General features: G+C 56.8%; 4 protein-coding genes across 4 annotated transcripts; 1 reads left to right on the top strand and 3 right to left on the bottom strand.

Moving 5' to 3' along the window:
- Positions 1-1,071: 1,071 nt before the first annotated feature.
- On the bottom strand, positions 1,072-3,823 carry HRG_11905 (DDE superfamily endonuclease domain-containing protein; the record flags this gene model as incomplete). The annotated part of the gene is made up of 7 exons (XM_044870375.1): positions 1,072-1,488; positions 1,613-1,888; positions 2,143-2,349; positions 2,373-2,481; positions 2,540-2,629; positions 2,867-3,563; positions 3,610-3,823. 7 exons carry the CDS (start codon positions 3,821-3,823, stop codon positions 1,072-1,074), a joined length of 2,010 nt encoding a protein of 669 aa, XP_044714551.1.
- Positions 3,824-4,032: 209 nt separating this feature from the next.
- On the bottom strand, positions 4,033-4,540 carry HRG_11904 (centromere DNA-binding protein complex CBF3 subunit; the record flags this gene model as incomplete). Its single annotated transcript, XM_044870374.1, has 2 exons — positions 4,033-4,293; positions 4,334-4,540. The coding sequence occupies 2 exons, from the start codon at positions 4,538-4,540 to the stop codon at positions 4,033-4,035; spliced, it is 468 nt and encodes a 155-aa protein (XP_044714550.1).
- A 682-nt stretch (positions 4,541-5,222) lies between these two features.
- Positions 5,223-7,517, bottom strand: HRG_11903 (Ribonuclease H-like protein; the record flags this gene model as incomplete). The annotated part of the gene is made up of 5 exons (XM_044870373.1): positions 5,223-5,334; positions 5,363-5,787; positions 6,183-6,538; positions 6,627-7,035; positions 7,077-7,517. The coding sequence occupies 5 exons, from the start codon at positions 7,515-7,517 to the stop codon at positions 5,223-5,225; spliced, it is 1,743 nt and encodes a 580-aa protein (XP_044714549.1).
- Positions 7,518-17,666: 10,149 nt separating this feature from the next.
- Positions 17,667-22,346, top strand: HRG_11902 (PIF1-like helicase domain-containing protein; the record flags this gene model as incomplete). Its single annotated transcript, XM_044870372.1, has 11 exons — positions 17,667-18,111; positions 18,182-18,803; positions 18,911-18,995; positions 19,082-19,219; positions 19,266-19,307; positions 19,351-19,552; positions 19,618-19,850; positions 20,045-20,136; positions 20,197-20,831; positions 20,905-22,082; positions 22,233-22,346. 11 exons carry the CDS (start codon positions 17,667-17,669, stop codon positions 22,344-22,346), a joined length of 3,786 nt encoding a protein of 1,261 aa, XP_044714548.1.
- Between the last annotated feature and the right edge of the window lie 538 nt (positions 22,347-22,884).

Raw genomic sequence — 22,884 nt, 5'->3', positions numbered from 1 at the left:
GTGCACCTGCTCTGGAACGACGAGCGCCGCCGCGTCATGCTTGTTGACTTCGACCGCGCCGACCTCCTTCCAGCTCCCAAACACAAGCAGCTATTCCAGTTATCCGGGATAAGAGGAAGCGGCAGAGAGACGGGTTTGGAGCTCGTAGCAGGAAACGCGGCTTGCTACGAGATCATTTGCAAGTTGTGGAATAGCCTTTCGTATCTTTTCCGTTCCTGCTGCTCGAAGCCCTACTGCTTCCAACAGGCGGGACGTGAAGTTTCAGGCAAACAAGACACTCTAATTTTTCCCTCAATCGGACCGCTTGACCCTAGCGCATACATTGAATGGGGCATGAATCTGACCAGAGCTTTCGCAACCGCCCTGGTGATCATGATTGCAAGCAACCGGGCTGGGACTCGGTGTTCGTTGGCTCGGCTTCTGTTCACATGCTGCTAAACAGCCTTCACTACAGGCGAGCGATAACTGCGAACGCACGGTTACTGGCCACTACGAGATTCCAGCAACAACGCATGAATGGTTGCTGGCACTGTGGCTGGGCGGTTACCAGCAGCACCTAGCGACCAGGAACAAGAGCCTAAAGGTGACTGGCGCCTGTAGATTGCTGACCTTGGGTAACCAGTAATCCCAGGCGCCCAACGTCACACTGGTTACCATGCCCCCTTTCGGTAACACCCACCTTTCGGTAGCGCAATTGAAAAATTCTCCACCAAAAGTCTACCATTTGAACTACATGAAATATGATCAGAACTTAACATTATAAACACAAAAAAATATCATTCCGTAGAGAAATGGACGCTCTTATATGTACCGGCGCTTTTTACCATTCGCCCGGATCTAGTGGTGACAAAAAGGGCCTCAGGTGCCACCTTGACTTCGATCACTGAAGCTGTCTCCACCTCTGAGACCGCCTCCTCCTCTGTGTCAGAATTCAGCACAACGGCTATCTCTTGGCTTTTAATTTGGGGAATGGCTTCCTCAGCCACCAAAGCTTCACTGAGAGTCATGAACCGTCTGTTCGGGTTCGGAATTGCCTCTTCTTGCCTCTCTGCAGCCGGGCCACTTCTTCCTCTAGCTTCGCGATTCTGTTGCTGTGCTCGGCAAGCGTCTGTTCTGGGCTTCAAAGCCTCTAGCTATCACGGCGTATCGTCTCCGGGTGCCAGGAGTCTTGTTCTTCCGAAATCGCGAATCTGGCGGCTGTTTCTGGCGTATCATCAGAACCCAAAATGGCGCGGACTTTGGAGACGTCTCTACAATGTCTGCGTGAATTTCTGGATGCCGCAATGCCTTGGATCGTGAGATCGGCCAATTCCCAGTGACCCTCCAGCCGGACAATATATTCTTTGCCGTCATTCCAACCTCGCGCGCTTTAGCATATGCCCGTATAAAATTGACCTTATGAACAGGCGCAGAATCGGTCAAACAGGTCAATTTCAGTTCTTTCCGGTAAGCTGCCTTGGAGGCATTGAATACACCGTTATCTAACGGCTGGAGGCCATGAGCAGTGGGCAGGAAGGTAACAGCAATAAACGTTGTTCAAAAGCATGTGGCCATCCATGCATCCTGGTCCCGGTTAACGGTAATTCCTACAGAGGTGGATAAAGAAATGCACCGTTGCATGACTTCCATGTCCATCTAATATGATCAGTCTAGCATCTGAGGCATCGGCTGGTCGCGTCTGGGGCAAATAGACCCTCTCAAGCCACTCAATAGCGATATGGTTGTCCGTCCATCCGTTGGGCGACGTTATGTAATGCCAGTCGGCTATTTTGCCGAATTCCGTCAAGAACCACTGTTTCTGAAGTTCTTTGCCCTTAAAGATAATGCCAGGGGTAAGGACACGGCCGTCCGCGGTGATAGCTTCAATAAATGAGGTCCAGTTGCGGGACTGTGGCCCTTTCAGAAGGGCCTTCCTTTGGGTCTGCACTCCCAACCACAAGACTATCCAAACCTGGCAAAAGAGTCTGGTTAGTAAAAGTAATGAAAGACAAGCCAAATACTCACCAAAGCCAGACATAATACCGCCTTCGTCAACATTCACGGTATTTTCTGGTTTAATCCATCCATACTCCTTTTCCCTGATATCGAAGAACCAGTGAACCGCCCGAGGCGTAAAAGCATTAAATCGGTTAGCTTCCTGACGTCTCCACGCTTGTTCTTGATGTCCGGATGGCGATTGATGAATTTAGAGACCCAGTTGCGCCCACTGTCCGCTCGTTGTTCAGTTGCTTCATAAGAGCCTCCACACATGCGCGGATCTGACTGTGGGATGGAGCATAGCCGAGACTCTTGGCGGAGGATCCAAGAAACCAAGCGAGCTTCCTGAGACTTACTCAAGAGTTGACGAGGCTGGATCTGATCAGCCAGGCTACCTGGCCTTTGAGTCTGTCGGAAATAGACTGCTGAGGTATGTCATACTTTGGGCGGCGCGGTACTGCGACAAGCCGTTTTTGTGACATCAAGTGGATGTCACAGGTCCGGCTTTGGTGGGCGGTCAGCGGATTACCCGCAGATTACCGCCGATTACCCGCGCCCTGACATCACCTCTGCCGGGTTGATGTCATCTTCGGAGCGCCATAAAGCGCGAAAGCCGGGACCGACGACGAGAAAACCAGTTCGACTGGATAGCCTGCGTTTGTGCGATCAGAATGCACCCTGTCTAAGGTCCTACATCCTGTCGGTTGCGAGGTTGCGGTGATTTGAAGCATTTTCTAGCCTTGACGCACTGGAGCTACAGCGGCGCTTAGCGGATGCATACCCTGTCTACAGGCCACTACCGCTGACTGTAGCGACGCGGCCCTGACGGCCTGGGGCACTTTCGCCGCCAAGGTCCTCGTCATTCTATCAGACGGGTGTTCAAAATCACTGCGCCATCGACTTTTCGCTACCACCGACGTTGAATTGCCCTGACGCACGTTTGTGTCCCTTTTCGCCTTGCCTGTCCTTTCGGATGGCCTTGAACAACTTATCCAAAGAGCTGGGTCCACGTTCTTCGTCCATTTGCCTCGCCACGATATCTTCAGTTAAGCCGTCCGACTGGGCCCGCCTCCGAACCTCATCGACGATGATCTTGCGCGTGGAAAGGTAATTCTTCTCTGCAGATGGCCGCCATCGAGCACCCCAGTCTCGCTCAAGAGAATCCACAGAAGGCATTTCGCCCCAGCCCTGCCGCCAGAGACGCAGCAGCTCCTGTACAGATTTGACAGAACGGGGGAGCTTGAAGCTCGGAGGTTCGCGCGGCCCAGGCGGCTCGCCATGCGCTCTTCCCTGGGGGGCTTGCCCCTGGCCCGCTTGCACCATTCCCTGCTGCTGCTCTAGAGAGAGCGGAGCGTATGTCGGACCGCCCGCTTGCGAAGGGCCTATCTCGGACCTGAGGACCGTCTCTCGTGGAGCGCGGCGCCTCTGTTGATGAGCTCCCGCGATCTCCGCATGTTGACCTGCAGCACCTTGGCCGGGGCTGAAGGTGACGGTGTAGGTGGCCTGCGCAAACTCATCCAACTTTGTGCATAGTTCGTAAGAAGCCCCCAAAAGGTCTAGATGTCTTCGCTCAGCTAACTGCTCGGCTGCGACCTGTTGAGTCAGTACTGTGCGCAGCTTCTCCGCAACCACCGGGATCGCTTTTGAATGACCGTGGTATGGCTGTCTTCGTGGTCCCGTGTGCATGTGTCTTGAACTTTGCTGGCGAACGCTTCAAACTCGGGGCAAGAAAGACCGGATCCTGAAAGATAGGATGGTCGGGGTAGGACTCGCGAAGGAAGACAGCGTCCTGCAGGAGCACCTCTCGAAGCCACTCCAGGAGTTCCAAGAAGGCGCCGGCGGCCATGTTCTGCTCCACCCGAGATCTGAGAAAGGGCTACTGGGCCTCTTTCCATTTGTCGAGTTGAGGCCAGACCTGCACGAGTAGCACCACAGGCGGCCTCACGGTGGCCCGGGCACGAAATAAGACCCCGACCATTCAGGGTCAAAGTCGGCCACGGCCTCGCGAATTCGAAAGGCAGGGAAGTCAGATAGCAGCCGGTCATTTGGTCTCCGTTATTCCAACGACCGGCTCGGCGGATCTGTATAGTTCGGGTCAGCCCAGGCCAGGGGGTTGGCGGCTTGCCTAGGGCAGATGACATGCCTGGCCTTCATCCACCCGGCCATGTCGGCGTTTTGCGTCGCGGCCACTCTAGGCGCGTGGCTGACCTTGGAGACCTTGATGCCGGCCTTCTTGTAGAACCTGGACGTCCATTCTCGGGCAGTCTGGCCCGACAACGGAGCTGTATATTCGGTGAGTGAAAGGGTCGATGCACCCTCTGAGTTATGGGATTCCGGTGAATGCCATCACGCTTACCTTGAGGCTCCTTCGCCGATCGGCGGAGCACCTTCGTTTCATACCAGTCTTCGCTTGGAAGACGGGAAACCTTTCCGCCTTTTCTACCTGCCAGCGCCAGAAAAGCCAGAACGCGAGGGCGCCGATGAGACAAGATCGCGGATCTCGATGCCGCAAAGCAGATCCATACTCCATGCGGCCGTGCTGGTTGGTCTTCCCACAGTTCATCACGACAACCAGCGCCTTCGTGGTATACCCTGGGCCTTGAAGCCCTCGTTGGGTAAGTCCAGGGAAAGCAGTCTGCCAACTCCATCGGCAGGCGGTTGCCGGACCGCAGCAGCATGTGGTTCCCGAGCAGAAAGTCCACCTGCGTCCTCAGGGCGCAGGCGATCTCTCTCTCTCGGACCATGCCACGTTGGTGTGGTCGGGCATCTGCGCCGGCGCATACACATCTCTCAGAGTTCCAACTCCTGTCCATGTATTCCTTCCTCTTCCGGCTCCAAGTCGTTGCAAGAATGCTGCGTTTGAGCGCCTTCAGTGCCACTCCCGTGGCCGGGCCGCAGGATTGACTCCCGGCTCTTCTGCTCGTCGTAAAGCTTCTGTATGGCCGAGACGTAGCCCCGTACAGTATTATACTGTAGTTTGAGCGTGGACTCATACAACTCCAAGTCGGAGTCTGACTCGTATTCGCTACCTCCGCCGCCTACAACGATGGTATCTGCTGGGGAAGCTGGGTGTTAGTATGATGGGCTGGCTCAGTCCGACGACCACATCCCGTGATCAACATCTGTTACCTGATGGTGCTCTGCGTCTTTCACGGCCCTCTTGGCTTCCTGAGCCTCGAGGTGTCGTTTTCTTTCATCGGCGACCCTCTTTCCTTTCTTTGGAGGACGTGATGCCACTACCTCCTTCATGAAGGCAAGAGCTTTCCTTCATCGACCAGGTCTCCCGGTAGCTGTTGGCCCTGGTACCGAGGCCGGCCAAACGTCCGGGATCGCAGGCCAGTTGGCTTGACACCACTCCTGTGAGGCAGTCAATGCATGGATCTACATGAAGATTGCAGGGCGCGCATGCGGGCTTGCCTTCCATTCTTCCTGCTTGGGACGATAATTTCGCTTCGTATTCTTCGGCTGGGTGTTCTCCAGATCTAACAGGTAGTGCTCAATGGCCGCCCTGACCCGGGGATCCTCTATCGCGTTCGACATGGTGCAGGCGGTCGCCGTCGCGACGGTGGCAATGGAGGAGGTGGTGGAGGGAGGTGGGAGGAGGGAGGTGGAGCGCAACGCGCGTGAGCGAGACCGAAATCGAAGGTCTCGCGGAGGCCCCGCGGGCGTGGACCTTCGATTTTGCCGTCCGATGGCGGTAATCCGACTAAGAAAACGCCAGCCCGCAGGCCGGGCCTTCGAAAACGACATGGTTTTGCGGGGCGGGGCGGTAATCCGATTACCGGATGACCGGTCAGCCGGCCCCGGGACCTGTGACACCAATTATCGCATTAGGCATAATATCCTCCGTATAAATACCTGAGGCCGCTTTAAGGTAATTTTGGTCATGTGGTGGAGGAATAACGAGAAGAATCATCGTCAGGAGGCGGAAGGAGATTAGGGGGTTGGATGCAGGCTTTCTAACCATACGCCATACGTCATATGGACCTGTATGGTTTATGGTGTATGATTTATTTTCATATGGTGAACTAAACCATATATTGCCCATACAAGAAATGACGTCATTGGGTCATACTTCCCGTGCCCAAGGGGTGTTATTACTGCACTCTTCGGCCGACTCGACCCGTATTGCTCAACCTCCTCTATTCGTAACCCTGCCGTGATGCCGCTGCGGATCCAGCTTTCAGTCACTCTCCTCTCTCGACTGTCGATGCTCCGAGAAGCATTCGATCCCAAGAGATAGTGCGCCTTGCGCCTGAGAATGTGCGCTCTGGGTCCGCAGACATGGCGGGTATTGAGAGTATGTCTATCGCCATCTTGGACAACCGAGGGAAACGTTCACGGTGTTCATCACGATGCCACCAGGAAAGTGGTGAACCGTCAATCTGAATAGGCGACTGCGATGTGAAGGCTTCGTACTCGTCTGCGTCTGGTCCCTTGCCTATGACATCGAGTTCCTGTGCGAGTAAGTCGTACTCGTCCTGTTGCAGTACTGAAACCTTGGAAGGCGTGACAGAAATTGTCGGCAGATCCATGTACTCTTCTTCCCAGAGCTTTCTCACTGCGTCGAAGGTTCTTTTATGCCATGACTTGGGCCAGTTTTCTCAATATGAGCCTTCCTCGAGACGGATGAAGAATCAGGGCTGCACCGTATGCCGGGGTCTCGTCAGAAAGCCGATAATATTTGTCGAAAACGTGCCAGCTGGTCAGCACCGGGCCGAGAAGTTGTTGATTGAGCTTGTATTTCTCGAAAGCTTGCTGGTAGTGTTTATGAAGGACATCCATCGTGAAGAGCGTGCGGTCTAGTGTTGAGCGATAGCCCTCAGTAAGGAGTGTTATTCTCCAGAATGGCTGCAAGAAGTTTCTTATATCTCGAAGGGCTTGCCAGTCTCGAGGTGCCAGATAGTCATTGACAAGTGTCTCGTAGTATTTGTCTTGATACCACTTGACGTGTTCCTCCTTTTCAAGAGCAGTATCCAGTAGGAGGAACCAAGAGTTCCAGCGTGTGTCGTTGTCGAGCCCGAGAACCTTCCTGCGCGCTGACGGAAAGTGTTGTACCTGTAATCGTTGGCTCTGATATGAACCGCAATATTATGCACCTTGCCGAGCGGACCAAGTTGGCTCCAGCCACGTTCCTTCCGCTTCTTCCACCCTTGCATCATGTCCAAGTCGCACGGCGCTTCATCCATCTCCTCAATCTGTCTACATGCCTCGAGTACGGCCTCTTTGTTGTCCATGAAAAGAAAAGCCTGGACGCAAAGATTGACCACATGGCCATGGCAGCGGATCCGTCGATGCTTTGCATTCCATGCGATGCCTTGACTCTCTAGAAAGCTGCTCATCAGGCGGCAAAGCACATCATTGGAACCGTGGTTGTCTCCTGTGAAGTACCCTAGCAGACTTGATATGCCGTAGTCCTCAATGACTGGTTGAAGCAGCTTCCATTGTTCACCTCCACCGTGACTACCGGGACCATCGATGCCAGGAAGCTCAGGTAAAGCCAGCAATGCTTGAGAAGGGTTTCTTTGGTCGTCCTGCATGAACTGGACACATATTCCGAGGAAACCTTTGTGATTCGGCGCGCTCCATACGTCGGCAGAGAGGTGAAGCTTGGAGGGCGAAGATTGAAGCCGTTTTCGTAAGATATCTTTATGGATTGCATAGAGTTCATGCAAAGCTTTTGAATGTGGCCATGTGAGGTGCTGATCAGCCCTTCCGCAGTGGAATTCGCTGCCATGAGCAAAGCATGCAACTCAGGCCAGGTATTGCAGTTATATGGGAGGTTTCGCACGGTGACAAGCTGAACCAAAGCTTCCATTGCGGCCTTCGGATTGATTGCCTTTCGCAAAACCTGCTCTCTCTTTCCTGAAACTTGACAAGATCAACCTCTCCGGCTTTGTTGAAAGCGTCTTCAGAAGGTTATGACATGTTTTCTGGCCAGGGTTGACTCAAGACCAGCGACGTCTATCGTGTGTATCTTCAGCAGATGGTTGCGAAATGTGGTAGAGACGTAAGTCGAATAGGACGGGTTATTGCAATACTTGCAGTAGAACACCAAATCCCGTTTTGGCCCACAACGCTCAGGCTCGGATCCCTGAGGTTTCCGTGTGTGTTGCCAAGTGGCATCCGCTGTGGTCATTCTTTTGCGCTTGGAAGTTGTCGCGGTACTAGGTTCGAACGATGCTAAGCCTTGTGCGTCTTGGATCCCAGAGGCCTCTATGGCTGTGGCGGATACGAAACTGTCATCGTCAGCTGGCCCGCGGAAGATGGGTGGACTCGTCATCAGAGTCGCAAACGGCACAAAGCCGGATGAATAATGGCATGAAACCCTGAGTGACGAAGAATGTTAGGTGCTAACTGGATATCTCAAGGTCTTTAGTAGCTCCAATTTATTCCGATCTGCCTATACGGGATTCTGGGAGGTGACGTCCAATGTGACGTCGGTTACCCTAGAACCGCTTGAGCGATACTGATCTGAGATTTTTGTTCTTCTTCGGCGAGATTAGAGGCATGATCTGTAATGTCGCGCGATCTTTACTCATTTCTACCGTAACGATGAATACACACAGAGCAGTTAGTCATTTCGGTCTTTTTCATTGTGGAATCTTCCCCGAACGTCAATAGAACAACAGAGTATGTTGCTGTAGTTCCGATATATTTCTCGGGAGATGTTGGCATGCAACCATCAATCGCCGAATGATCTTTTCTTCGCCGAAATTGTAACCTCGGAGGAACTTTCCCCCGCGTATGGCCATATATGGTCATACGACTGATCTCGTATGGTATAGGTTTACTGGCAATATATGGGCAATATATGGTTTATATAAACCATACGCGTATGATTAGAAAGCCTGGTTGGATGGTAATTTCGCGTGCAAGGTACGCACAGGCCACAGACCCTTGTACAAACATTCAACCATCGAAAAGTAGAATTCAATCAATCCTCTATCTACCAAGTGACGGCTTGTGAATATCTTCAAAGCTGGCTGGAATCGGTGTAAGTGAAATTGATGGTTTTTGGTGGGGATATTTTCTAATGCGCTACCGAAAGGTGGGTGTTACCGAAAGGGGGGTGGGGCATGGTACTGGTGACCGAACTCTGCTCCACAATGGTTACTGGCACCTCTCTCATGGGTGTTACTAGCAGCGTATGGCTAAGCGCCCGGAGGTTACCGGTCCCTTTGAGGTACCGACAACCGACGCCCATAGGTTACTGGCAGCCCCTGGTTGACAGGAACTCGCAGCCGAGCGATTACTGGCAACGGCGTGGTCGTTACCGGCGCCTTGCGAGCCGGCACTTAGCGGTTAGTGGCAACTGCCAGGTGGATAACCTTGCGCGTGAATGCGAAGCCGAAGCCAACGTGCGGAGACTCTGCTCGGCTAGGTGCTCTTGCTGCCTGTCTTACAAGGTACTAGCATCGACGCTTATTTTAGACATGCGGTGTCAGACATTTTGGCTCCACATGGGTCAGAGATGGCATCAGGCAATTGAATGAGAATTATCTGAAGAACAAGAAGTGAACGAACGAACGCACGGGGTTGTGCAGCTCTTTATACACAAATGAAAGGTCCGTCGCGTGATTACGCAGTATCGGTTGCCTAGCAGGCAACAGCGGCGTTGCGAGTAACATCGCCACTTGTCACGGGCTGTGCCCTTGGTGGACCCGGCTGTACCGGGTCCGGTGGATCATGCTCGGATGGAAACACCGGCCGCCGCGGCCCGGAGTTGCGAGAACATTCTATAAGAGGCGATATAAGCTCGGACTCGAGGCTTCGCCTCGAGTTCAGCCTTTCCTCTTTAGCTCTAGATAGACAACACATAGGCACCTGCTTGTTGAGTAAACTCCGGGCCAGCCTCTTACATATCTAGAGCTCACTACCGATGGACTCAACCCTTGCAGACGGGAGCTCCCGAGCGAACCTCCCAGCTCGTCATGCAGATGATGAGCCAGATGGCTGAACAGATGCAAGGTTTGCGTGCCGACCGCGATGCCGATCGCGACGCCACGCGCGAGCAGATTCAACTGCTGCAAGACAGTCTGACGACCTCGAGACCAACGCTCTTGGGGACCGAGTCGGAGAGCAGAGCGGAACCTCTGCATGAACTGAATCGTTTGGTCGACACACCATTGCGGAAGACTAGGCCGACTCTCCCAGACCCACCGCGATTCGAGGGCGTTCGATCCAAGTTTCGCGCTTGGCTGAGCGAGATGAAGAACAAGCTTCGTGTAGACGGAAGGGTAATTGGGAATAAGGCGGACCAGTTCGCCTACATTTACGCGCGACTAGGGGTGCCTCAGCAAATGACGATCGCGTATGTAGAAGCCGGAGGAAGGGTGGAGACTCAGATCCGGACCAGTACCTCCAATATTTGGAAGAGTGCTACGGGGACCCGAACGCCAGGACTCGCGCGCTGGACAAATTGCGATCCTTGAGGCAAAGAGACAAGGAAAGCTTTGCGACACTGCTCCTCGCTTCGAGAAAGAACTCGCTGATTCCGGCGGCGCCACCTGGCCGGAAGAAGTCAAAATCAGCTACCTGGAGGGCGCCCTGAGTCCGGAGTTGCGACTGGCAACTGTCTACGCGGCGCCCACTCGCTCCACGTACTCGGAATGGGTCCAATCTCTTCAAAGGCTGTCCTCAGGTCTAGAATGTGTAGAAAAGGAACGCCCTTCGAAGCGGTGGTGCAACCCATGATAGTCGAGGCCGCGACGCAGACGGAGATACCAAGATGGCAGATGTCAGCCGTACAAGTCACGAGCCGAAGAAACGTCGCAACGCAGATGCGGCGCCCAAGAACGAGCGCCGCTGTTACCGATGCGGCCGGAAGGGTCATCTCGTCGCGGAATGCCCAGCTCATTTGGTCTTTCCTGGCGAAGCGAAGAAAAAACGGTCAGGAGCCGCCCGGGTGAAGCAGCCGGATGCTAGCGATGATTCGAGTCGGCCGCAACATCCAATGGGGATGACGAGCCGATGGAAAAGACTAGCCCCGGTGCGAAAGCGGGCGCCGGGGCCTTCGAAGGCAGATGTCCAAGACTGGGAGGCGTTCAAGCCGCGTATGAATAGTCGACCCGTGCTCGTTAACGCACGGCTCAACAGAGGCAATCCGATACGCGTCCTAGTCGATAGTGGATGTGACTGCTATGCCGTGATTGACGAAGCGGTCGTCCGGAAGTTTCGGATCCCTCTCGTTGATTCGAAGCCTCGAGAGATCGGGGGATTCTCGGAGTCCTCAGAAAGTGTCACGTCGCCGGGAGTTGTGGCTGTCGTTGTGGAGACCGCCGGTTTTGACGAACGCACCTTTGCGTACGTCGTCCCAAGCCTCGGCCAGGATATGTTCCTTGGCCGGCCTTGGATGGAGGAACCAGGTCGTGTACGACGCTGCTAAGCGGCAAGTGTACCACGGAAGAGCAGGCGTGACGATACGCCTCGTGGGGCAGGAAGAGCCCGCCAAAGTACGCGCAATTCGAAGCGCAAGACTTGTGTCGGCAGCCGTGTTCACGGCAGAGTGCCGGCGTGCAAAGAGACGCCAGACGTGCGACGCGTTCTCGATACAAGCGATCAGCTTGGCAGACATAGAAAAGGCGCTTCAACCGAAGCCGCCAGTTGATCGAGCAAGATGGTTCCAGCGGAGAACCTCAACATGGAGGCGAGCCTGACGTTCCAGACCCAGCGGCGGTCGACGCTGCGCATCTTCCTCTCCGAGCACAAGTGGAAGGACGGCCTGCCGACCGAGGAAGAGGCCATCATGATGCTGAACCAGGGCGACGACAGCGCGATCCCGGTGCCGGCCGTCTTCATGTTCGTGCCGGGGATGCCGGTCGTCGTGAACCGCAACACCCACCAGGGCCTGAAGCTGGTGAACGGCGCCAGCTACACGGCGGCGGAGGTCATCGTCGACAAGGCGCACCCCGGGCATCGCATCTCGGCCGGCATGGCGATCCACTTCGGGCCGCCGGCGGCAATCATACTGGGGTCGGAGACGACCAAGGACTTCCACTTCGTCGGAATGCCGCCCGGCACGATCCTGCTGACGCCCATGAGCGTCAGGATCCAGCGTCAGCGGAAGCGACCGTGGCAGCAGAACGACGTCAGCCGCAAGGGCCTGCCGTGCGCCGCCGCCTTCGCGTGCACGGACTACAAGGTGCAGGGGGGAACGCTGGAGCGCGTGGCGCTCGAGTTGCGGGGCACGAGGACGACCAACGTCGGCGGACGCGCCGTCCCGTCGCAGTGCGACCCGTACAGCCTGTACGTGCAGCTATCGCGGTGCCCGACGCTGGACGGCATCATGCTCGTGTCGAAGGTGCGGGAGAGGGACCTGGTGGGAAACCGGGTCCCCGGGAGATGACCGCAGCACAGGCGAGGCTGGAGGGCTAAGCGACAGGACCGTCCGGGAGGCGCTGCGCTGGCTCGGCGACGAGGTCGAGGCCGCGGAGGAAGGGGGAAGCCTTCCGCAGACACAAGATTTGAGGTCGTCAAGGTCGGGGCGGGAACGGTCGAACGAGGAGGGCGAGGAGGCCAAAAGACGGAAGAGGCAAATTGTCGACTAATGGGGCAGGACGCGCCAAGGTGGACCAACCAGAAGCCGGGATACGGGGGGGAGGGGAAAGCCGGCCAATCAGAGGCGGGGATTCCGGGGGCCAAAAGGTCGGGAGGCGGCGCGGGCATAAGTCCTTTCGTTCCTCAAGGCACGAGAGGAAGGCTCGCCAGCCGCGGCTCGCGCAAAGAAGCCTTTCGGAACGAAATTTGGCGACAAGAGAACCGGAGAAGAGTTGGCTACAGAGAGAGAGAGAGTTGGCGACAGTAGATTGGAGACAGGAAGAAGAGTGAGGTCGAGATACGAGACACGGCGAGAGACGTAGAGCATTATCGTGAGTGAAACCGAGACAGAGCGTCGGGGAGGCAGGCTAGGCCGCTGGAGGGAGATTTTGTTTAAAGGCGCAAACTCAAAGGGCGTGGAGAGACGGCAGGGTTGAAGAGAGATGTGAGTGGGTAATGCATGTCTGGGCGAGTGGAAGGCTCGGAAAATTTACATGTGCTACCGGTATAAGTCGTAGGTATAAACAGAATAAGGAGTATATTGGGGAAGTTTTGACTTGATCGTCTTCATGAAAAGGAGAACAAGAAGAGAAGAGAATGTGCTATTCGAGCCTTTGGCAGTTGATTTTGAGGATGATGAGACATGTTGTCATGTTGTATTGTTTCGTTTGATGCTTTAAAGTTTAGAGAATATTCTTGGGCGGACGTCGGGCGCGCAGTGGTCGGGAAGATATCGACGCGGGAGGTCTGATAGAGCCAGAGGCGGATGTGTCTTGGTGATTGACCTGTTCGGTGTCCGTCTCTGACTCTGCTGGGTCTTCCGGGGACAGAAAGGAGGAGGTATCGGATTTGGGAGTCTTGACCGTCACAGTCGGTGATTATGGTGGAAGTTTCGGGAGAAAGTCGCGGTCTCTTGGTTGGGGTTTGGTAGGGATCGGGCAATGACCGACTTGATGCCAGCATAAGGGGATCGACTGGGCCAGAAGCATGCGGCGTGGGGGAGGCGGGGCTTTGGGCGGCCTTGGGTTTCTTCGTAGAGGTAAACCTGGCCAACGCAACGCTATAGTCCGAGGATTGCCGACCGCGCTCTTGGGTGTCGTCGGCAGTAGTTGTGTTGCAGAAGCCTGGTCGGACATGGCCTTGTCGTGGAAAGTCCACGTGTCGGGGACGACGATGAAGATATAGTCTTGGTCGAAAGCCGGGGCATGTTTCATGATCTGGTGATCCAGTAAGCCGGCGATTTTGCCCGTACAGGTGAAGAGAGTGTTCGACTGGAACTGGCTGTCGCGCCTCTCGGTCATCTTCTTGCATAGGGAGGTCCAAGGATTAGCGTGAATGGGAAGATGACGAAAACTTGGAAGGGTGAAAGCCCTTGAAGGGGTTTGCCGGGAATCCCAGGACAAATAAAGGTGGAGAGCTGGACAAAGCCGCAGCAGCTCAGCTGGGTGTCGTCAAGGGCCGCAGCCGAGTTTCCATGCAGGAGGTCGCGGCCGGAGCCGATGACAGGTCCCGTGAAGGAGACAATGGGTTGTATCGTTGGGAAAGTATCCACCGAGCTGAGGTGCGAGTGACAATTCTATGGATATCGTCAGGGAGGGCAGTGGCGACAGAGAGATTTGGAGCATAGACTCACGGTTGGTAGCTGTGATCGCGGACTATAAGCGCGGGGACGGTGTATTCTGTGATGTTATCATCGTCCGACTCCAAGCCATCACGTCGCTCGATTTCCCACGTCAGGGCAAAGGGATGAACACGGCCGACCATGAAGAACCATTGTTCGGTCCATTCCGAGGAGATTATCTGTTGGTTGTATATGGAAATATTAAGGCTGAAGAAGATGCAGGTCGATGGATTGCCAGTATCTGACCGGATTGCTGCATACCCGGAGTCGACAGCCATGAGGGCGTGGAAGGAAGACCCTCGCTAGGGTTTCTGCGTTGAGCCCTTTGACACGATGCTCATTCTGGTAGGCGAACCTAGCCGGGCAGCCGGGCTGGACAAAGGCCATCATGGACATGTCGGCGCCAGCATTTTTCTCGCTGTCAAGAGGTTGCCGCGGGGAGGACGAGGTATCGACGTTGAGCTGGGAGGCCGACATCGTGAGAACATGGCAGATGTAGTCACCGTGGAAGTGTAAATGAGGGGTTACGCAGAGTGGAGGTGGGCATCCTATAAAGCAGGTTTTCTTGCTGCTCGAAAGAGGGCTCGCGGCTAGGGTCGGGGAGACTTAAGAGTCAGAGAATGCTACCTAGGTGATAGATCAGAAGCGGGGGGTATGCGGGAATGAGCTGGCGAGGTTCTTGAACAGTCTCGACCATCTGGTTCTATGGTCGTGAGTGAAGTAGGGAGCCGGGGGTTGGAAGTTGAGTAGGGGTGATGACTATGTCGCGAGAAGTTGGAGGTCGGCGAACAGTAAGGTTAGTGTGGGTAAGTCTGCGGAGAAAGAAAGTCCAGCAGTACCCTTCGGTGTCATCGTTGCATGGAGTAGATAGCAAAGGCGACAATAACGAATGAGAGTGAAGGAAAGAAAGAGGTTATGGTAGTATTGCAGGGGTCCCTTTTTGACGGTCGTCGGTAGTTGGATGGGCATTGCGTGCGGCTGAGCGAGGCGGGTGCCGACCGTGTAGAGTCCACTATTGGGACACGGTGAAGTCGGATATAGGGGACGACCTGAGGAGGAGGATGCGAGTTGGTCACGAGAACTCTCCAGGAGGGTTTGCAAGTCGAAACTCCGGTGGCTAGCGACTACAAGAGGACAGGCAGGGGGATCCTGGCTGTCGCTTTAGCATGAAGGCCGTTGATGCGACGTTGGTGGTGGCGAGGGGAGCAAACCTAGCCGGGTAGTCCGGTTGCACGAGGGACACCGTGGACATGTTATCGCCGGCAGCCTTTTGGCTGTTGCTCGACGAGGTGGAGTGGCAGATATTGATGGAGCAACTGATGCGCAAGGTGGGTGGGACGGCGTTGGAAGGGCCGGAGAGTATGGTTGGAAGTGTGCGGCGGGCGGTCGGCGCGGCCACCCCCATGTGCCGGAGGTCGGCAGTAGCCAGGGATTCGCTGGAGTGCGCAAAAGAGCACGGCGATGGAAGGGCCGCCTTTGGCAAAGCTGGGGTAGCAGGTCGCACGTGGAGACCAGCCGAGGGCCGGGACGGTGGACGCACATAGGGAGGGTAAATGGGGGATTACAAAGGGGTAGTAGTATTGCATCGCCTCGGTACCATAGGCAAGCATTATAAGGGAAGAAACGCCACGGCCATGAGAGTAGTGATCGTTAGGAAGCTTCCCACTCGGAAAGAAATAGTGTACGCCAAGAAGCGAGATTATCCAAGTGGAAGTGCTCCGGAGCCAAAACTTTCTAGCTTGTTGCCAATCCACGCTAGTCGACGTCGAGGAGGCAGTAGCATGGCGGACAGTCCTGCAGGGAAGCTAGGCGAGGCGGCCGCTCACCGTGGAGCCTGTTCGTTGTCAGTCGAGGATGGAGAAGAGGGTAGGAACGGGGGAGTGCCTGTTTCGGGGTGCGGAGATGATACAGGGCAACTCCGAGAAGGGCACGGAGCACGGGAGACAAGGTTGGGGCGGTTCGGGAGATACAGATCAGTGGCGAATGAAGCATTAACGTTCCGGCTGATTCAGCCTAAGCAGTCTGCGGTCGAAGAAACCGCATGGAGAAAGCATGCAGAGGCGATCGCAAAGTCACTGCCGAGAAGACCGCCGCGAGGCGGTTTGCGGTCAAGCAGAGCACGGAAGTCCCGTAATTTGGTCAGCAGCGGAAATTCCGCGCAACGTCAGTCACCGAGTCCGCTTCCGAGGTTCGTGTTGCCTACAGAACGTGGAGACCAGGGGGCAGTGGGCTCTAACAGTCCACCCTTCATCGGCCGTTTTGCCCCAGGAGAGGGGTCCTGAAGGTGACGGGCAGGGAGATAAGGCGGCGACCGGCGGTGTCCCGGGTGTTCGTTCGAAAAAGGGACCGACGCTCCGACCTATCCAGCCCAAGGATACGACTTTCCAAGACCTAAGACGAACGGCGCAATTTGCAGCATCGATTGCATGGGGTTTGCCCAAGCTCCGTCGGGGACCGGTTCGGCGGCCAAGGGCACACACAGGTGGGTGTGGACGATGGCGCAGCAGAGGCAGCGGACGGCTCGCTGCGCGGACAGAGGCAGTCCCGGAGGCGGGAGAAGAGAGCCCGTCTTCCTAGCCGGGATGGGCGCCCGATAAAACAGGTCCGAAGTGGAATCGGAAGGCATAGGAGACGGGAGCTGCAGGCCGAAGACCTGGCGAGTGTGCTGCGCTTTTTGGAGGAAGACTTTGCCTTGAAGGAGAGATTGTCTAACGATCAGACGTGGTGCACGCCAATACCGCTCGAGAGGAAGGTGTCGACGGTGCGAGACTTCTATCAGGCGTTCCACGATGCGAGCACGTTGCCGATACGGACCTGCATGGTGTGCTACCGCAAGTGTACGAGGAGAGTTGAGGAGATTACATGGGATCATTGACTGTCAAGTTGCGTACCAAAGGGCGGCCGCTCACCATTTTCATGCCGGAGTTGCTTTCCTGAGGGCGAGTCCGTGTCGGTGTGCGCCGAGTGTGGCCGATGCCTGGCGCGCAGGAGCCTGTCGCCGGCGATCCACCTTCACAGTCGCCTTGGCTGCGAGCACATGTTCCCGATGAGCTCAAGGGACTGACGCCGGTCGAAGAGAAGCTCATCTCGCTGAACTCATGTTACGGGTTTGTCACGAGATATAGCATTCCGGGCGGGCAGAGGCAGAGCGTGAAGTATCCGAGGCATGTCAGGGCCACATCACGGTGTTTCCGAACAATGTGCAGGAGCTGGCCACCAAAGTGCTCCCGCACCCCTTTGCAAGCACTGGACGAGATCCACATCTCGTGGCAGGGCGCGGAGAAGCCGGCACCGAGCGACCTGTCGAGTCTCTTGTCGGTGAGGCGGCGGGTGGTCGAGAGGGCCCTTGTCTGGCTGAAGCGGAACAACCCCACTACGCCGAGATCGAGATCGACGCGGCGGAGATGGAGAGCTGGGAGACTCGATACACGGGGTACCGTCGTCGGTGTGCGATCGTATGGAGCGGAACGAGCCGTCTGGGTGGGAGAAAGCGCGGACGGCGCACGTTGTGCCGCCCACGGAACGCGCCATGGACGAGGAGGGCGCGGTGGAGATCGAGGAGCTCTTCGCCCTGCTCAACCAAGGACAAGAAGCCGGCGGCCAGGGTGAAGGTCACGGGCCCAACGGAGAAGGCGCGGTTCGCGATGGAAGTGACGCCTGCCCCGACCAGAACGTTCCAGCGATCAACGAGGTGACGTCTTCTGGCATGTTCGCGCTCGACGGACCGCCAGACGTCGCGGACGTGGAGAAGCTGCAGTTTGCCTGTGACGCTGTTGGTGAAGGTGCCGACGACGGCCGTGCGGGCCCGAGAGCGTGGGTCGGGTCCCTAGCCGGGGGGGTTCGGGGGCGTGGCGACGGTGGTTGTGAGCCATACATCCGGGTTTCGCGGGGGGGTGAGTTTACCGATTCCTTTGAGGCGTCCTTCTTTGCCAGGACGTTCCCGACCCTGTTCCCATTTGGCGTTGGGGACCAAGGCTGGTTGAAGAGACCATGGTCGACGCGGGAAGGTCACGGCCAACTTGCGAGGCAGGGCTGTCGAGGCAGAGGCGGCCGCGGGAGACCCCGTATCGTCTCGAAGCTTGAACCTTCAGGCGTGGGCCGAGATCGTGCTCCGGCGCCATGGTGGTCGATTTGCACTGCACCACATCTTCGCATTTCTCGTCTTCAACATGGGGGTGCGGTCGAGGAACCGCCGGGTCAGCATGTTGAGTGTGGGGAGGAAGAACTTCCGCAAGGTAGAGCGCATCGTGCGTTCGATGACCACAGAAAGGCTAGCGGCGGCGAGGGTCGAGTTGGAGAGCTCGGGTAAGACGACCGATGGTGACGTGAAGGAGCTTCTCAGGAGCCTCTCGCTTTACGGCCACCGGCAGCCCATGTCGAGAGAGGTCCGTCTCAATATGCGGCGGAAAATCCAGTCGCTCATCGTCGGATATGGCGTGCCGGCCATCTGGTTCACCATCAACCCGAACGACATTACGAACCCGGTGAAGCTGCGACTGGCGGCATACCGCACACGCGATCCCGACGCGGCCGAGGAGTTCTTAGAAGGCCTTGGGGATGCGTATAAGCGGGCACGGCTGGCGATATCGGATCCCATGAGCTCGGCCGTGTTCTTCCACCGCGAGATGAAGCTGTTCTTCGATCATTACGTGAAGGTCGGTGAAGAGTCGGTATTCGGGCGCATCGGCAAGTACTATGGCGCCGTGGAGACGAACGAACGAGGGCGCTTCATGTTCACGGCTTGCTCTGGCTGCACGGGAACGCGCATCTCAGCTCGATGCTTGCCGACATCCACGGGGAGGATCAGGCGGCGTATCGCGAGCGAATCGTCCGATACATCGATAGCGTCTTCTCAGAGGTAAGAATGCCTACCTAAGATGTGCCACCGGGAGCCTGAAGTACTCTTCTGATGGCCAAGTGGGGCCGGGTTGACGTGCAAGGCAGGATCTGGACCAGGAAAGTTTTTGCGCCGTGCAAGCGGAGCGATCTGTGACGGGCGGTATTGGTTCCCTGCTGGACAACGCCGCGCAGTTCTCGGCCGCGTTTATCGAGGAGGCCAACTTCTGTGCCGGCGCGACGCAGGTGCACACGCATAGCCCGACCTGTGTGAAGTACTCCTTGGGCAAAGGAGGGCGGAAAGGGACCTCTGCCGGTTCAAGGCGCCATGGAGGTTAGTCGACAAGACCGCCCTCACGGCAGACGGGGTGCTGCAGATCCGGAGGACACACAGCATGGTCAATCGATGGAACGAGGCTATTGCTGTCGGGCTCCGGCACAACCATGATATTTCCTTCATTGCGACGCAGCGCAAGACAATGGCCCTCATCTATTATGTCACGAACTACGCGACCAAGGTGGAGGACCCGGTGTGGAAGCGTGTGGCGGCCGCGGCCGAGCTCCTGGCCGCCTCAACAGGTGATGGCACGGCCAACGGAGGGCGGGACGGTGGCGGAGACGCTGCCACCGATGACCCTGTCAAGGGAACAGGACGCGACAGTTCCTGATGAGAGTGGCGAACCGCGTGTTCACGGAGCGTCCGCTATCACAGGTCGAGGTCGTCGCTCACCTTCTCGGATATCCGGCCGAGTTCACCGACAGCAGCGCGTGGGCGTACCTGAACTGTTCTCTGCTGTACTGGGAAGTCTTTCGGCGATGGCGGCATCTCCGAGAAGCCAGTGGCGCTGCGGCTACGGATGACACCTTGGATGAGTCGGTCGTCGTCGAAGAAGAAGGCCTGAGAATCTCCCACGTCGAGGCGTACCAGCACCGGGAGAGCTGCTGAAAGGCCTATGCCTGTATGACTACATATCGATCGTCAGACTGAAACGCATCGGCAACGACGAGCTGGGCGGCTTGGGGGAGATGTCTTTCGAGGATGGATGGGCGCCGGGACGACGCTGGGTTCAGGTGCTCAGGCGGCCGGGCAAGCACGCTACCGCCTGCCTCGACGGCTACCTGAGCAAGGACTTCACCTACGATGACGAGTCGTGCTACCGGAGGTGTGTATGGCAACTGCTCTGTCAGCGGGCATTATCGGAGAGGCTAACCCACCCCTGAAGGGCAGCCGTGCAGCATCTTGCGCTGTTCGTGCCGTGGGAGTCCTTCCTGGGCGAAGGAACAGGTGAGATCAACAGCATCTGGGCGCGGGCTCGAGACGCTATGGCCCCGAGAATATCACGTCTCGTCGACAACGTGCAGCTGCTTCGACGATCCGCCGAAGACGCAAAACGCGACGCCAAGCAATGGGCAGCCTCGTCCGGCGATGGCGACCCGACGGTCGCACACGTCGAGGAGGGTGGAGCAGGCGAGGCGGGCGCGGAGTCTGCAGCGACATATCAGCCCAACAGCATCGGAGACGCAACGCGGCTCATCGACGTCGTCCGAGGTGCAGTGGGAGCGAATCAGGTGACGGCCAAGTCGCCGGAGCTCATGGCAATGATACAGCAGCTCTGTCGGTTTCAGCAATCGGCGCTGCGCTCGACGGCCGAGCTCGAGGCCACGGCGCTGATCGAACGAGGAGAGGCGGTTAAGCATGCCAGGGCGGGTATTTTCGGGGCCGCACTACCGCCGCAGGATCAGGTCAAGGCTATCAAGTCGCAGCAGGTAAGTGCCTCGAAGGAGGGAGAGGATGATCCAAGGGATACAAAGCACGCCCGCCGCCTGGGAAAGCGATCGCCGCGCAGCGTTGCGAAGGGTGATGACCGGTTTCGGGGAGGACGAGGTCGAAATGACGATGGCCGACTCCGACGAGACCGCTATCGACGCAGGGGCGGGAATGGACGTTCAGTTTGGCCCATCAACCTCCTCCCTCGCGGCGGGCAAGGTGTTGGCAACACGGCTGACGCTGAACAAGAGGCAGTCCATCGCTTTTCTGATAATATGCCGCCAGCTCGATTTGATGCAGCAGACCGACGGGGGCGATGCCTGCCAGCTGCGCCAGTTCGTTGGTGGCGAGGGCGGTACCGGCAAGTCGCGAATCATCGAGGCACTCGTCGAGCTGTTCAGTAAAAAGAGCCTTTCGAATCGTCTGCTGATCACGGCGACGTCGGGGACTGCGGCGGCGCGGATCAACGGCATCACGATCCACTCCGCCTGCGGGTTCACTAAAGACCAAGGGGCGGGGGGCGCGAACATGGTCAAAGACCTTGACGGGGTGCGGCTGCCGAAACAGGCGGAGCGGTTCATCCACGGCCAGTCTCGAATGGATTGGCAGGAGAAGGATGTGCTCGTCATCGACGAGGTGAGCATGCTCGGGGCGCGGACGCTGCACGCCGTGAACGAGCGGCTTCGCCGGCTTCGCGGATCGCGGCAAGATTTCGGGGGGATCCCCATCGTCCTCTTCTGCGGAGATTTTCAGCAGTTCCGGCCGGTCCAAGAGAGGTCGATCGTCCTGCCTAGCGCGGCCATCTCGTGGGACGTAGACAACTCGTTCAAGGCCGAGCAGCGTCACCAGCACGACAAAGCGCACGCACTGTGGAAGAGGTTCACGACGGTCGTCATGCTGGACGAGCAGATGCGCGCCGCCGGCGACCCGGAGCTGCAGAGGCTGCTGAAGCGGATCCGTCTAGGCGTGCAGGATCGGACGGATCTAAACCTCCTCAACTCAAGGTGCTACCGAGATCGGAAGGCGGATCCCTTGGAGACGGGCATCACCGTGGTGACGCCGCTCAATAGGAATCGGTGGAACCTGAACATGGAGGCGAGCCTGGCGTTCCGGGTCCAGCAGCGGTCGACGATGCGCATTTTCATCTCCGAGCACAAGTGGAAGGAGGAGCTGCCGACGGAGGAAGAGGCGATCATGATACTCAACCAGGGCGACGATAGCGCGATCCCGGTGCCGGCCGTCTTCATGTTCGTGGCCGGGATGCCCATCGTCGTGAACCACAACACCCACCAGGGGCTGAAGCTAGTGAACGGCGCGAGCTACTCGGCGGTGGAGGTCATTGTATGTATGTATGTGTATTTCACCCGGAGGATTTCTCCTATAGGGCCTAGACGTAAAAGCTACTGACATTTCAATACATTAATGCGTAACACCTTAAGCCCCACGGGTCAGCATACGCTACACCAACCTCGCCGCTACTCTCCGTGACAGGCCTGCTTGAAGGCCAATTTCTCCAAGTGTTCAGCGTCCTACCTTCAGCAGCTGAAGCGCGGTCTGTCGAAATCCGAAGTCGAATACCTGTGTGTTAGTATTGTTGAAGGTTAGTGCCATAATCGATCCTAAGTGGATTCTCACTTCCGCTGCTTAGTCCGAAGGGCCAGACGCTGCCTGCGTCTCATCCCCAGGGTTCCGCGCCCGACAGTTCCGGCTGTACGATTCGTGTGGTCCACCGCAGGGCACGCACTTGGCACTGTCTCCTTGCATTCTCTGTGGTGATGTTCTGCTTTCGCGCATCTGCCACATCTTTGCGGCTTCTTGCATGAAAACGCCTTGTGTCCCATCTCTTGACAGTTGAAGCACTGAATCGGTCCTACGCGGCGTTCAAAACATTGGTGCAGGCGGACTCTCCCGCAACATCGAACCACACGCCGTCCAGAAGTCTTTGCGCGTCACTCTCTTTAGTGACATAGATCACCATTGACCCGTACGCTTTCTTTCTGTTGCTAAGCCAGGTGATCTTGGCAATCGTGACGTAATTCTCGGCTCCGAGCGCCTCAGCTGCGCCCGGCAGAACGTTGCCTTCGGCGTCCAGCACTGCGGTACGCTTGGTGTTGTCGACTTTGACAGGGTAAAGCTGATCTCT

This window comes from Hirsutella rhossiliensis (assembly GCF_020360975.1).
Source record: "Hirsutella rhossiliensis strain HR02 chromosome Unknown scaffold00026, whole genome shotgun sequence".
Lineage (NCBI taxonomy): Eukaryota > Fungi > Ascomycota > Sordariomycetes > Hypocreales > Ophiocordycipitaceae > Hirsutella > Hirsutella rhossiliensis.
This window is presented reverse-complemented; position numbering and strand designations above follow the sequence as displayed.